Raw genomic sequence first — 12,628 nt, 5'->3', positions numbered from 1 at the left:
GAAGATAAAAGTAAATGTGATTTGTTTTAAAAATGAGTTTTACAGCTCACTTTTCCAAAAAGCATCATTTATGTATGTACTTTTCAGAAAAATACATGCCAATGATATGTATTCCTTACGATGAAATACGTACCATTTTTGCAGTGATTGTGAAAACTTTTATGAGTATGCCTAAACGTAATATTGTTAATCACATTTGATTTATTGGGGATAAAATAAAAGATACACAGAAGATAGTTATAATTTAAATAGAAGCTACATTTTTTCATCAATTTATAGTTTCAATGAACAATCACTTTTGAAATTTTTATTATTTTGATGGTTCGTTTATTTTTTTAAGAGATAGGGTCTTGCTGTATTGCCCAGGCTGGAGTGCAGTAGAACCATCATAGCTGACTGCAGCCTCTAACTCCTGGGCTCCAGTGATCCTCCTGTCTCAGTCTCCTGAGTAACTGGGACTAAGGCCTGTGCCACTACACTTAGCATAGACTTTTAAAATATCCTCCATTTGTAGAACCTCCTGTGGGCCTTCAAAGATGGATAATATATGCCCCTGCCTGCAACAGTCTTGTAGTCTGGAGAAGAACTTACATAAAATAAAATTGTGCTGCTATCATTAATGTATTTATAAGCCTCTAAGTAAGTGGTTTTAATCTCTTTTAATAGGTTTTAATATTAAATATTTTGTAGGTTATAAGACATCATGGAACTCTCTCTCCAGTGACTTTGCATTGGAACATAGACTCTGATCCTGATGGTGATCTTGCCTTCACTTCTGGCAACATCACATTTGAGATTGGGCAGACGAGTGCCAATATCACTCTGGAAGTATTGCCTGATGAAGATCCAGAACTGGATAAGACATTGTCTGTGTCAATCCTCAGTGTTTCCAGTGGTTCTTTGGGAGTTCATATTAATGCCACATTAATAATTTTGGCTAGTGATGATCCATATGGGATATTCATTTTTTCTGAGAAAAACAGACCTGTTAAAGTCAAGGAAGCAACCCAGAACATCACACTATCAATAATAAGGTTGAAAGGCCTCATGGGAAAAGTCCTTGTCTCGTATGCAACACTAGATGATATGGAAAAACCACCTTATCTTCCATCTAATTTAGCTAGAGCAACTCAAGGAAGAGACTATATACCAGCTTCTGGATTTGCTATTTTTGGAGTTAATCAGAGTGAGGCAACAATAGCTATTTCAATTTTGGATGATGATGAGCCAGAAAGGTCTGAATCTGTGTTTATCGAACTACTCAACTCTACTTTAATAGCGAAAGTACAGAGTCGTCCAAGTAAGTATCCCTTAGTGTGTTATTATTATTAGCCATCAGAATCCTAAAACAATAAATTTTAAATTTGATATAATAGACAATTATATAAAAAATAGTAAACTCTAACTTTGAAAGTGTCCTCTTATAACAGTTTACCTGTAAAGCCACTGGAAGCGGAACACAGTTTTTCTTAGAAATTCTGTTCTAAAAGTCAATTAAACTCCCTAAATTTTAAAAGCTCCTATGTAATCCAGGTGTAATTGACCTCTAGTACTTTGTGCTGTATACTGTAACTTTCAAAACATTTTGGAATCCATCTGAGGAGTCCAAGGAAAGTCTTAGCAACAGCCCGAGCCTCTCTCATCTTGATCTACTTCTGGAAGATTCTCTAACCAACACAAGCTCTTTGTTTTGGCAAGAAGCATGTAGCTCTGGCAACTGCATGAGGGAAGGGGGACAGGGCTGTGTAGCAGTAAGATTGTGAGAATTTTTAGGTTGCTGTGAGGTTTCAGAAGCCATTGGGCTAAAACTCCCAGGAGAATGGCCACTACTTTATAGCAGAAGCTACTGAACCAGATCCTCTGTCCAATGTTAGTCACTCCTCATTCCTCATTTATATACCCCATTGTAGATCATCATTAGAGGATTTATATCCCCCATCAGTGGATCATCATCAGTGGATACATATCCCCCATCAGTGGAGGATGGGGGATATGAATGAGGAATGAGGAATGACTGACACTGGGCAGAGAATCTGGTGTAGCAGCCTCTGCTTGAAAGTAGTGGCCACTCTCCTTGGAATTTTGGCCCAGTGGCTTTGAAGAGGGAGTGGACTGGGTATGGATGGGGAGCAGGACTGGAGCTCATAGAGCTGAAAGCAGCTATTATGTTACAGCTTGTTCATTAGTCACATCTTTCTAGAAAGACCTATAACTCTAGAAAGATGTTTTTAAATAAAGAGAAGACTGTAGATCTGGAATAAGGGAACAGATAAAGGAAGAAAGATCAGTGATATTAATTCAGTATTAATTTTAGGACAATGTGTTTAGGAAAACAAGTAAAACCTTCTTTAAGAAACTGTTATATAGCCTAAAAGGTAAGATTCCAAGATCTGCATGTTGACTGTGTTCTGCCATGTGGATTAACACTTCTTACAAGTAAGCTTCTTTACTTTACTGTAACACTTGGATGAATATGTTGTATAGGGTGAGCAGCATTCTTGCCCACAATGTAAATGCAGTCCAGGGTTACAGAAAAAAATTAATAGGACAATCGCTAATGTTACATCTTCAGATTACAAGGTAAAACATCCTCACACACAATGCCCACCTTGATATCTTTTTAAATCAAGATTTAGGATCACAGTCAACATGCAGATCTTGGAATCTTACCTTTTAGGCTATATAACAGTTTCTTAAAGAAGGTTTTACTTGTTTTCCTAAACACATTGTCCTAAAATTAATACTGAATTAATATCACTGATCTTTCTTCCTTTATCTGTTCCCTTATTCCAGATCTACAGTCTTCTCTTTATTTAAAAACATCTTTTTTAGGATCAGTTATAATTGCAAAGAAATTAAGATAAAACTCAAGAATTAGTCTTATTAAGAATTACAGAATATAGCCTGGTTTTCAAGGAACTCACAGTCTATTGACATGGAAATAAAACCATGAGGGAGTATCACATATCACAGTGGCTATTAGCTGCGGCTCTTGGCATCAGATAATTTATGTTCCAGTATATAATAATAAATTGTTGGACATCGGCTTTTTAAGCCCCAGTTTCCTTACATGTAATATAGAAATATTATGAGGATTAAATATGGCAATACTGTGTATGTAAAAATAGTGTCTGATGCATGGTAAGCATTTTATAAACATGAACAATTGTTATTAATAAAGTAGTATAAGCAGAATATGTGCTATGGAATGGAAGAAGCAATCAACATAAATTTCATGCTTGATATTTTTCTTGAACCATGTAACATACATGGGGCAGTTCAGAATAGGCTAAAGCTGTGATGTGGGATAATTAAAGAACCATTAAGTGCAAATCTGTATGATATTGACTCAAATTTTAATAGCAAAAATTGATTTAAGACCTAATAGGGTCTTTGCTGCTCTACTGGGAGTGTAATCATCAATTTTCATGAGTAAGTAGAGCCATGAGAAAACTGGCTATTAGCACCTGACTAAGGGCATAGAGCAGATAAATAGTCATGGATAACTGAAGGTTATATATCTGGTTTGGTAAGGAATTATAGATGTGGAGCTGGAGATTAGGCAGACCCTCATAGAATGTCCCTGGATTGTGTCCAACAGATACTCATCTAAGACCTTAGATAACTTGATCAACTTATTTGTTATACCTCTGATTCCTCATCTATAGACAGTCTTCCTTACCTCGTGGATATGGTGTGGGATTACGACTTATTTAATACACAAAAAGTGCTTAGAACAATACATGGCATGTAGTTCCACATTCAGAAAATGTCACCTGCTGCTGCAACTGTCTATGTTACTGCCATTCTTTCCTAATTTAGTTGAAGTAATTGTATTATATTGATTCATAGTTTATGATTTTAACTGTGACATAATTGGGCTCATGTCATTGAAATTAAATAGAGTTATTACCAATGTTTAGCTTAAACTATTTTAAAATGTTAAATTTTTTCATGAACACGTACTTCCAAATACCATGGTTGTTTGAGAGTATTCTAAATATGAACTCAAAAATAATAAGAGTTTGTTTTTGTTTCATTTGTGTTAAAAGGTTATTTTTTAATATTGTTTTGGCAAGGGTGCTATTGGAATTGAACCGAGAAAAATCAGTCAGAGTTTGTGGAGGGCTCTATATCCCTTTGAAATAAGTATTGCTCTCTCTAAAATCAGTAAAAATAAGAATGGAGCTTTAAAATTATCTACCACACTCCATTATAACAGGGTTGATGCAGTCTTGAGGCTGACTCTGATTGCTGGATGAGTGGATTCATCCACTGGGGTAACAAACCGCCATAAACTGGGTAACCGAGAAAACAAATTTATTCCTCACAGTTCTGGAGGCTGGGAAGTGCTATGATTAAGTTGCCAGCAGTTTCGGTATCTGGTGAAGGCCTCCTTCCTGGGTCTTGTGGAAGCGTTGGGGGGTCTTTGTCTCTCTCAGGCCTCTTTTATATGGCGCTAACCCCATTTATAAGGGTCCCACCCCTTTAACCTAATCACATTCAAAGGCTCCACCTCTTAATACTATCACCACAGGGATTAGGATTTAAATGTATGAATTTTGGGACGGGGGAACACAAACCTTCAGACCATAGTAACAAAGTAGTTCAGTGACTGTACTAATTAGGATTGGGCAGTGCAGAACAGGTTTGTCAAGGAAGAATGTGAAGCAGTATTTAGAGTATGATGATTTGCAGCTAGTCTTTGGGGTCAAAGAAATAAATTAGTTTCCTACTCAATTTTGTAACTGAAATGCTGTTTTGTTTTAATGGCATAGCGAACCAATTAGAAGAGCATCATTCTGTAGATATCATCATCTGTTGTAATATGTAAAGTGATGATTAATTATACTCTAATGATTTTTTCCTTTTTGATAACTTTTCAATACATATTAAAATATTTCTGTAGGTAACTGTTGTTTTGCTATAAATTTTATAATAAAAATTTATCTAGAATGTAAGCTACAAGAGAGCTGGGACATTCTGTTTACTTTATTTTTGAATCCCGAATGTCTGCATTAATGCTGGTGCACATTAAGCAATACATATTCTTAAATATAAATCGTAGAGGGAAAACCCCAAATGAGAATTCTATTTAGGGGATGGAGTCTTGCTGAGGTTTCTTGATCACTTTTGGCCAGTTATTGGAATTTTGATAACTTTCTGTGTTCTATTTGGATCTTCTGTCTTTCAGTTCCAAATTCTCCACGTCTTGGACCTAAGGTAGAAACTGTTGCCCAAGTAATTATCATTGCCAATGATGATGCATTTGGAACTCTTCAGCTCTCAGCACCAGTTGTCCGAGTGGCAGAAAATCACGTTGGACCCATTATCAATGTGACTAGAACAGGAGGAACATTTGCAGATGTCTCTGTGAAGTTTAAAGCTGTGCCAATAACTGCAATAGCTGGTAAGAAAAGACATCTAAAAAGCAGTACATACAGTGGGACATACATACAGAGGGACATGTATCCTTGCCTTGATTGATAAAGTCTCTCAAAGATGCAGTTAGGATAATCAACTAGAAAACTAGAAATACTCTTGTATCTTTTTCAAGGGACCAATCTAGAGTTTTTATTTATTAATGACACTGAACTTGTAGACTTTGCAAAATGTTTTGGCAAAATTATCTATGAATTTTAAAACTATAATGACCAAAATATGCACAAATATGAAAAGTAAACCGAGGAAATCACTGGCTTTCTCTGAGTGTACTCAATTTTGAAAGGGAGTCAATGATTGCTGAGGAATGGGCAGTGACATGCTTTCAGTGCTTGGCAGCAGCCCTGTCTCTGGATCCCTTTATCTTGCTTACTTATTTATTTGTGAAGAGCAAGGAAGAGGCAATAGTTAGCATTAACTATTTTATGTAAGCAAAATGACTTCATTGCTAGATGCATATATTAGAAAACTGCCTACTTTGATAGTGCAGTCCCAGCATCCAGAGGGAGATTTGCCTGAGAAGTATTCAATTAGTATCTTTCTAGTGTGCTCTCAGAGGAACAGGAGTGTGAATGGATGGGATGCTATGCTTGATTTTTAAAAAATAAGTCATCTGGACATAATACTTGCTTGAAAAGACAATAAACCAGGCCCATTTGATATCTAACTGGTGTAGGCTGGGGTTGCTCTTAGGAATGTCTGGCTGCCTCTAGAGGGCCTTACACATTGACAGATGGTGGGGATTTGTCAGTGTTCTAAGTAATTAGACCCCAGTCTTCCTAGGAAGCGTCTCTCTTTTTCCCACCCATTTTTTTTTTTTAAACAGAAAACAAAGCCTCTGCCATCCTGAGCAGTACTCAGTAGCGGCTTTCAATCCAACTATGTAAGAAAGTCTTTTTGTGTTCAGCTGTAAAATTGATGATGCTAGTGTGCCCATATCTGTGCAGTGGCATAATTTATCTCTCCAGTAACATTACAATTCTAGTTCTGTTCCTTCTTCTAAAAGTACACTTTTTTTTTGTAGATAAGGCTAGGGCTATCTTGTAATGAATGATTCTCTCTCTCTCTCTCTATTTATATGTATAAATAGACCAAATATGTATACATCTTTCTGAAGGTGAAGGAATGAACTTGAACACCCCTAGGAAGTCTTTTCATTATTTTGTGATATTGTCAAACCCATTTTTCTACTGAGAGGGGTAAAAGTCTTCTTGCTAATTGTAGTCAATATCCTCAAAAAAGTATTTCCAAGTAGATCCATAAAGTTTAATACCTAACAATTTTTCCCTAGTATATGGAATGTTTGTGATCATATTTTAGAAGTCTTAGCATTTTAACTTTTGGTCTTTTTAGGTGAAGATTATAGTATAGCTTCATCAGATGTGGTCTTGCTAGAAGGGGAAACCAGTAAAGCTGTGCCAATATATATCATTAATGACATCTATCCTGAGCTGGAAGAATCTTTTATTTTGCAACTGCTGAATGAAACAACAGGAGGAGCCAGACTAGGGGCTTTAACAGAGGCAGTCATTATTATTGAGGCCTCTGATGACCCCTATGGATCATTTGGTAGGAAGACTATTTTGTCTCTCTTTGACTTGTCTGTATGTACAGAACATAGATAATGATATTTTCTTTACTTTTAGAGACTTAGAATTGATTTGATCACATTTTCTTTCTTAACCTGCTGTTACTGACATATAGGACATCTGTGCACAGTCATTGGCAGTGGTTAGTGATTGTTTAAAAAAGAAATCAGTCTCTTAGTATATATAGAGAAGTCACATACTATTGACTTTTGGGTCAGACCTGGCTACTATATTTGTTTTTTGAGTCTTAGGCTATTCTTTAAAAAAATAATTTAATTTATAGAAATTTACACAAAAATTTGGATTTCTGGGCTTTCTTGATAATTAGGAAATCTGGCAATATCAAGCTCCTTTTCCAGCATAACATCAGCCATGGGAACCACATAGCCACTGCCCCTCTGGAACGGCTTGCACTGTGCAGTCAGCTTCTGTGCTCACTGGACTTGTCACTCATGTCTGGTATAGACTGAACCCTGTGGGCTTTGTGGTTTCTGCTTCTATCCATGTGAAAGATAATTTGGAAATTTTGGCAGGGCTGACCAATTTGTATCACAGCGTGTTACTCTGGTTTTTGTGGGTTGTAGCTACTTAGATTGCTTAGGGGGAAAAGGAGTCCACCATAGGTGGCGCTTGGTTAACTTTACGATATCTCTGTTACACTTTGTATTTAAAATTAACTCTGCTCCGTCTACCCTTCAGGTTTTCAGATTACTAAACTTACTGTAGAGGAACCTGAGTTTAACTCAGTGAAGGTAAACCTGCCAATAATTCGAAATTCTGGGACACTTGGCAATGTTACTGTTCAGTGGGTTGCCACCATTAATGGACAGCTTGCTACTGGCGACCTGCGAGTTGTCTCAGGTAATGTGACCTTTGCCCCTGGGGAAACCATTCAAACCTTGTTGTTAGAGGTCCTGGCTGACGACGTTCCGGAGATTGAAGAGGTGAGAGGAATGGCTAGTATAGAATGACACTGTAAATCATACCTTATCTTAGTGACTAGAACAGATGGCTGTTGTAACATTTTGGAGAGGATGTCAAATAAATTATTCCTGCTACGGTAGTGTGAAAGTGATCCTTACAGTTGACAAAAGCAGGAATATTCTAGAAATAGATTGTATACATAAGCCAGTTTACTACTATAGGACTTTTTTTGTACAATTACATTGTATTGTTCAACATTTTGGTTAAATGGATAAATACATGTATATAGATCTGTCATAATTTATACATTTGTTCTGTATAAACTGTTTTTTTTTGAGATGGAGTTTCTCACTTGTTGCCCAGTCTGATGTGCAATAGCATGATCTCAGCTCACTGCACCCTCTGCTTCCCAGGTTTAAGTGATTCTCCTGCCTCAGGCTCCCAAGTACCTGGGATTACAGGTGCACGCCACCATGCCAAGCTAATTTTTGTACTTTTAGTAGAGACAGGGTTTCACTATGTTGGCCGGACTGGTCTTGAACTCCTGACCTCAGGTGATCCACCCTTCTTGGCCTCCCAAAGTACTGAGATTACAGGCATGAGCCAACGTGCCTGGCCTGTGCTGTATAAACTCTTAATTTATATTTATACTCCCTTCTGGCTTGGGTGTGAGCCAGTCAATCTTAGTATTATTGTGGTTTTCCATTCATTCATTCACTTATTCTTAACCATTGTTGAGAATTTACTATATGAAAAATACCATGCTAGATACATTTTCCTGGTATTTCCTTTTCATGATGAAGCAGCAAGGTGGCAAATATAAGTAGAGTATCAGTGGAAAAATTAATCACTAACATATAATAGCTGAAGATAATTTTGTTGTATGAAATTCAAGTATTATTAAAATTTAGATCTCATAAAATTACTTTAAATAGCATTTATTCTTTAATTTTCTACTGAAAATTTTATAGAAGTTCATAAAATTTATTTTGAATGTGAATTGTACCATTTTTCACTTTAAAATTAGATATTCATTAGCACTTATAACACATTTCTCTGTTCTCTTTAAATTTATGACATTACAGTATGTTTTTGTTTTAAATTTTGTCAAAGAATTTTATTTAAGATAATGTGGGAAGTAAAGCATAGTATATTAACTCTCCATTAAAATGTATATTTCAGATTTTTTAAAAAAAGGTATAGGACATAAAAGTCATGTTATTGAAATGGTAAACATAAACAGGGATCTTAAAATTGAGTCACATGATTATATAACAATATTAAGGAGTTTAAACAGCCTATTTTTCTTATGTCTAACCAGGTTCTATTATTAAATGTTGATGATGGGTTATTCTGTTACATGCTGGGTTTGTAAGTGTAATTAGGGAATTTCTGTTAGTCCATTTATATTTCATAACATTTTGTTCTTGTACTTGCTTGTAAATGTTTGATTTTTTTCCCTTGAATCATTTTTATTCTAATTTCAGAACTGTGATGCTGTTAAGGAAGTTTTCACTGTTTTTTTAGGTTATCCAGGTACAACTAACTGATGCCTCTGGTGGAGGTACTATTGGGTTAGATCGAATTGCAAATGTTGTTATTCCTGCCAATGATAATCCTTATGGTACAGTAGCCTTTCTTCAGACGGTTTATCGTGTTCAAGAGCCTCTGGAAAGAAGTTCCTGTGCTAACATAACTGTCAGGCGAAGGTATATGAGATGGCTACTTGCATCTGTGGGAGTGATGAGAGTTGTGGGGTGGTGGGGAAGGATCCCTTGCACAGTTAAATAATTTACGTTTTGAGTTTTTTTCTATATCATAAATTATTTTGGAGGTTAATTTGTTAATTGAATTATGCTTATTAGTATGAAGAACCTGTCCTTTACCATACCTATTGTTAGTGAAATTGGTACTAATTTTACATCACTGCTTTAATCTGTAATTTGTTACAATTAGTACTTAAATATAACTGGCTTCTAAATTAAAGAACATTTGTATGATGTATGAAGAGGTGATTTTCAGGTTCTGTTTTTCTTGTTTTTTTTTTTTTTTTTTTTTTTTTTTTTTTTGTTGTTGTTGTGAGGCAGCATTGGGTTCACTGAGCTCCTTCAGAAATAGAAAACAGGATTTTGGGAACTTGTGGCAAAGTACAGTCATCCTTCTGGTATCCACAGGGGATTAATTGCAAGGTCCTCTGGTATAACAAAATCCTTGGATGCTCCCCTTATATAAAGTGGTGTAAAATATGAAATTTGCATATAACCTTTGCATAGCCATCCATATACTTTAAATCATCTCTAGATTACTTATAATACCTAATACAATGTAAATGCTATGTAAATAGTTTCTATCCTGGACTGGTTTTAAAAGTTTATATTTATTTATGTATTTATTTTCTGAATATTTTTGATCTACACTCTTGAATCCACAGATGTAGAATCTGTGGATAAGGAGGGCTGACTGTTACTACATTTCTTCAAAATGTAGTCATGCTGTTATCATTGTTACTGTGTTTTAGTTTAGTATAGCAATACAAATTAACTTTGTAATTTTGTTCTGAAGTCTTGAATTGGCATACCTTGGAAAATATTTTCATAGTTTGGTTAAAAATGAGTATTGTTTTATAGAAAATTAGCAAGGTTTCTTTACATGAGAAAAACAAAATGTTGGGAGACAAGTGTCGTTAAGAAACAGGATTGTGTTTGTACAACGACTTTAAACATTTTAAAAAAATAATTGAAAACCACTATCAGCATTCCTCTTCTCTATGTGTAATAACTTTGAGTGCTTAACTTGTCTTTTAATTGTCACTCCACATTTTAGCGGAGGGCACTTTGGTCGGCTGTTGTTGTTCTACAGTACTTCTGACATTGATGTAGTGGCTCTTGCAATTGAGGAAGGTCAAGATTTACTGTCCTACTATGAATCGCCAATTCAAGGAGTACCTGACCCCTTTTGGAGAACTTGGGTGAATGTCTCTGCCGTCGGGGAGCCCCAGTATACCTGTGCCACTTTGTGCCTTAAAGAACATGCTTGCTCAGCATTTTCATTTTTCAGTGCTTCTGAGGGTCCCCAGTGTTTTTGGATGACATCATGGATCAGCCCAGCTGTCAACAATTCAGACTTCTGGACCTACAGGAAAAACATGACCAGGGTAGCATCTCTTTTTAGTGGTCAGGCTGTGGCTGGTAGTGACTATGAGCCTGTGACAAGGCAGTGGGCCATAATGCTAGAAGGTGATGAATTTGCAAATCTCACAGTGTCTATTCTTCCTGATGATTTCCCAGAGATGGATGAGAGTTTTCTAATTTCTCTGCTTGAAGTACACCTCATGAACATTTCAGCCAGTTTGAAAAATCAGCCAACCATAGGACAGCCAAATATTTCTACAGTTGTCATAGCACTGAACGGTGATGCCTTTGGAGTGTTTGTGATCTACAGTATTAGTCCTAATACTTCTGAAGATGGCTCATTTGTTGAAGTTCAGGAGCAACCCCAAACCTTGGTGGAGCTGATGATACACAGGACAGGGGGCAGCTTAGGTCAAGTGGCAGTTGAATGGAGTGTTGTTGGTGGAACGGCTACAGAAGGTTTAGATTTTATGGGTGCTGGAGAGATTCTGACTTTCGCTGAAGGTAAGTGATGGCTCTAAATGGATTTCAGTTGTCCCTGGTGAAGTCATCATAGTCAATCTTTATGACAAAGTTTATAAGAATTCTTAGTGTGTACATTCTGGTTAATATATAAAAATGTGATTTGACTTTAGAAGAAAATAGAAGTTAATTGGCTTGATAATAGTTAACATGACATCCATAGCCTGGTATAACCCTACATATGTAACTTTTTAGTTTTAAAAATAGATTTTTTGGGAATATGTGAATTTTATTCCTTTATGTTTGATAGTAGTATCTTTAACAAAGCACAAGGGCAACTATAGGGCAAGTTCTAATTTTGTAAAGGAAATTTTAATAATGAGCCATGTACCTACAACCATACATGTTGGTAAGAAGCAGTGGTAGCTAGGAAAATGTGTATTAATTGATAAACATTTTCATAACAAATCAGGATATATCATCAGTGAAAATAATTTGTAAGTAAAGGCATAAACTTTGGTAGCTGCATTTATATTACATTAATCCTAGTGATAGATCAATTTATAATACTGTGCCTATACTTGAGATCACTATTGTAAATTTTCATAAACATATAATGGTATTTTACATGACCAGCTAATTAGAATTAGGATCAGGTTGAGTGGTTCTTTTTCAGGACTGGTTGATTCCTGTGCTATTTAAAATTGGGAAAATTAGTATGTTTAAAATAGTTTTCTTTGGGTATGGGAAAGGTATCTTTACTGAGATTATTGATTAAATCCTCATTTGGGCAATTATATATTCTACAAAAACTTAAAAAACTGGTTTTTTGATTGAAAAAATAATGTATACTCTAAAAACCTCAGAATATATAACAAAGGAAACTTTATTCATAATTCCGTATTTTAGAACAATCCATTGTATTGTTGTTTAACTTTTTAGTGCATATACTTTTTTTGGAAACTAATTAGAGGTCATGGTACATATATACTATGCTTTTTGAAACATATAATAAGCATAATGTTTTAGAGTAAATTTAAAAAATTTTATAAAATATTTTTATAATGGTTATTTTTTAGT

General features: G+C 35.5%; 1 protein-coding gene across 13 annotated transcripts in view; it reads left to right on the top strand.

Annotated features, from left to right (window-relative positions):
• ADGRV1 (adhesion G protein-coupled receptor V1) overlaps positions 1–12,628 on the top strand; it is a 602,786-nt gene that overhangs the window by 118,255 nt on the left and 471,903 nt on the right. For all 13 annotated transcript variants that reach the window (XR_013532585.1, XR_013532586.1, XR_013532587.1 and 10 more), the window contains 6 exons: positions 691–1,300; positions 5,195–5,410; positions 6,796–7,011; positions 7,731–7,975; positions 9,483–9,664; positions 10,779–11,590. Coding sequence is in view for 10 of the 13 variants with exons in the window: in XM_035291223.3 (XP_035147114.2) it covers positions 691–1,300; positions 5,195–5,410; positions 6,796–7,011; positions 7,731–7,975; positions 9,483–9,664; positions 10,779–11,590 (2,281 nt within the window). In the remaining 3 variants the exon portion in view is untranslated. The remainder of the gene's footprint in view (positions 1–690; positions 1,301–5,194; positions 5,411–6,795; positions 7,012–7,730; positions 7,976–9,482; positions 9,665–10,778; positions 11,591–12,628) is intronic.

Source organism: Callithrix jacchus, chromosome 2 (assembly GCF_049354715.1).
Source record: "Callithrix jacchus isolate 240 chromosome 2, calJac240_pri, whole genome shotgun sequence".
Classification (NCBI taxonomy): Eukaryota; Metazoa; Chordata; class Mammalia; order Primates; family Cebidae; genus Callithrix; species Callithrix jacchus.
The sequence above is the reverse complement of the archived record's forward strand: the minus strand, read 5'-3'. Positions and strand labels throughout refer to the sequence as shown.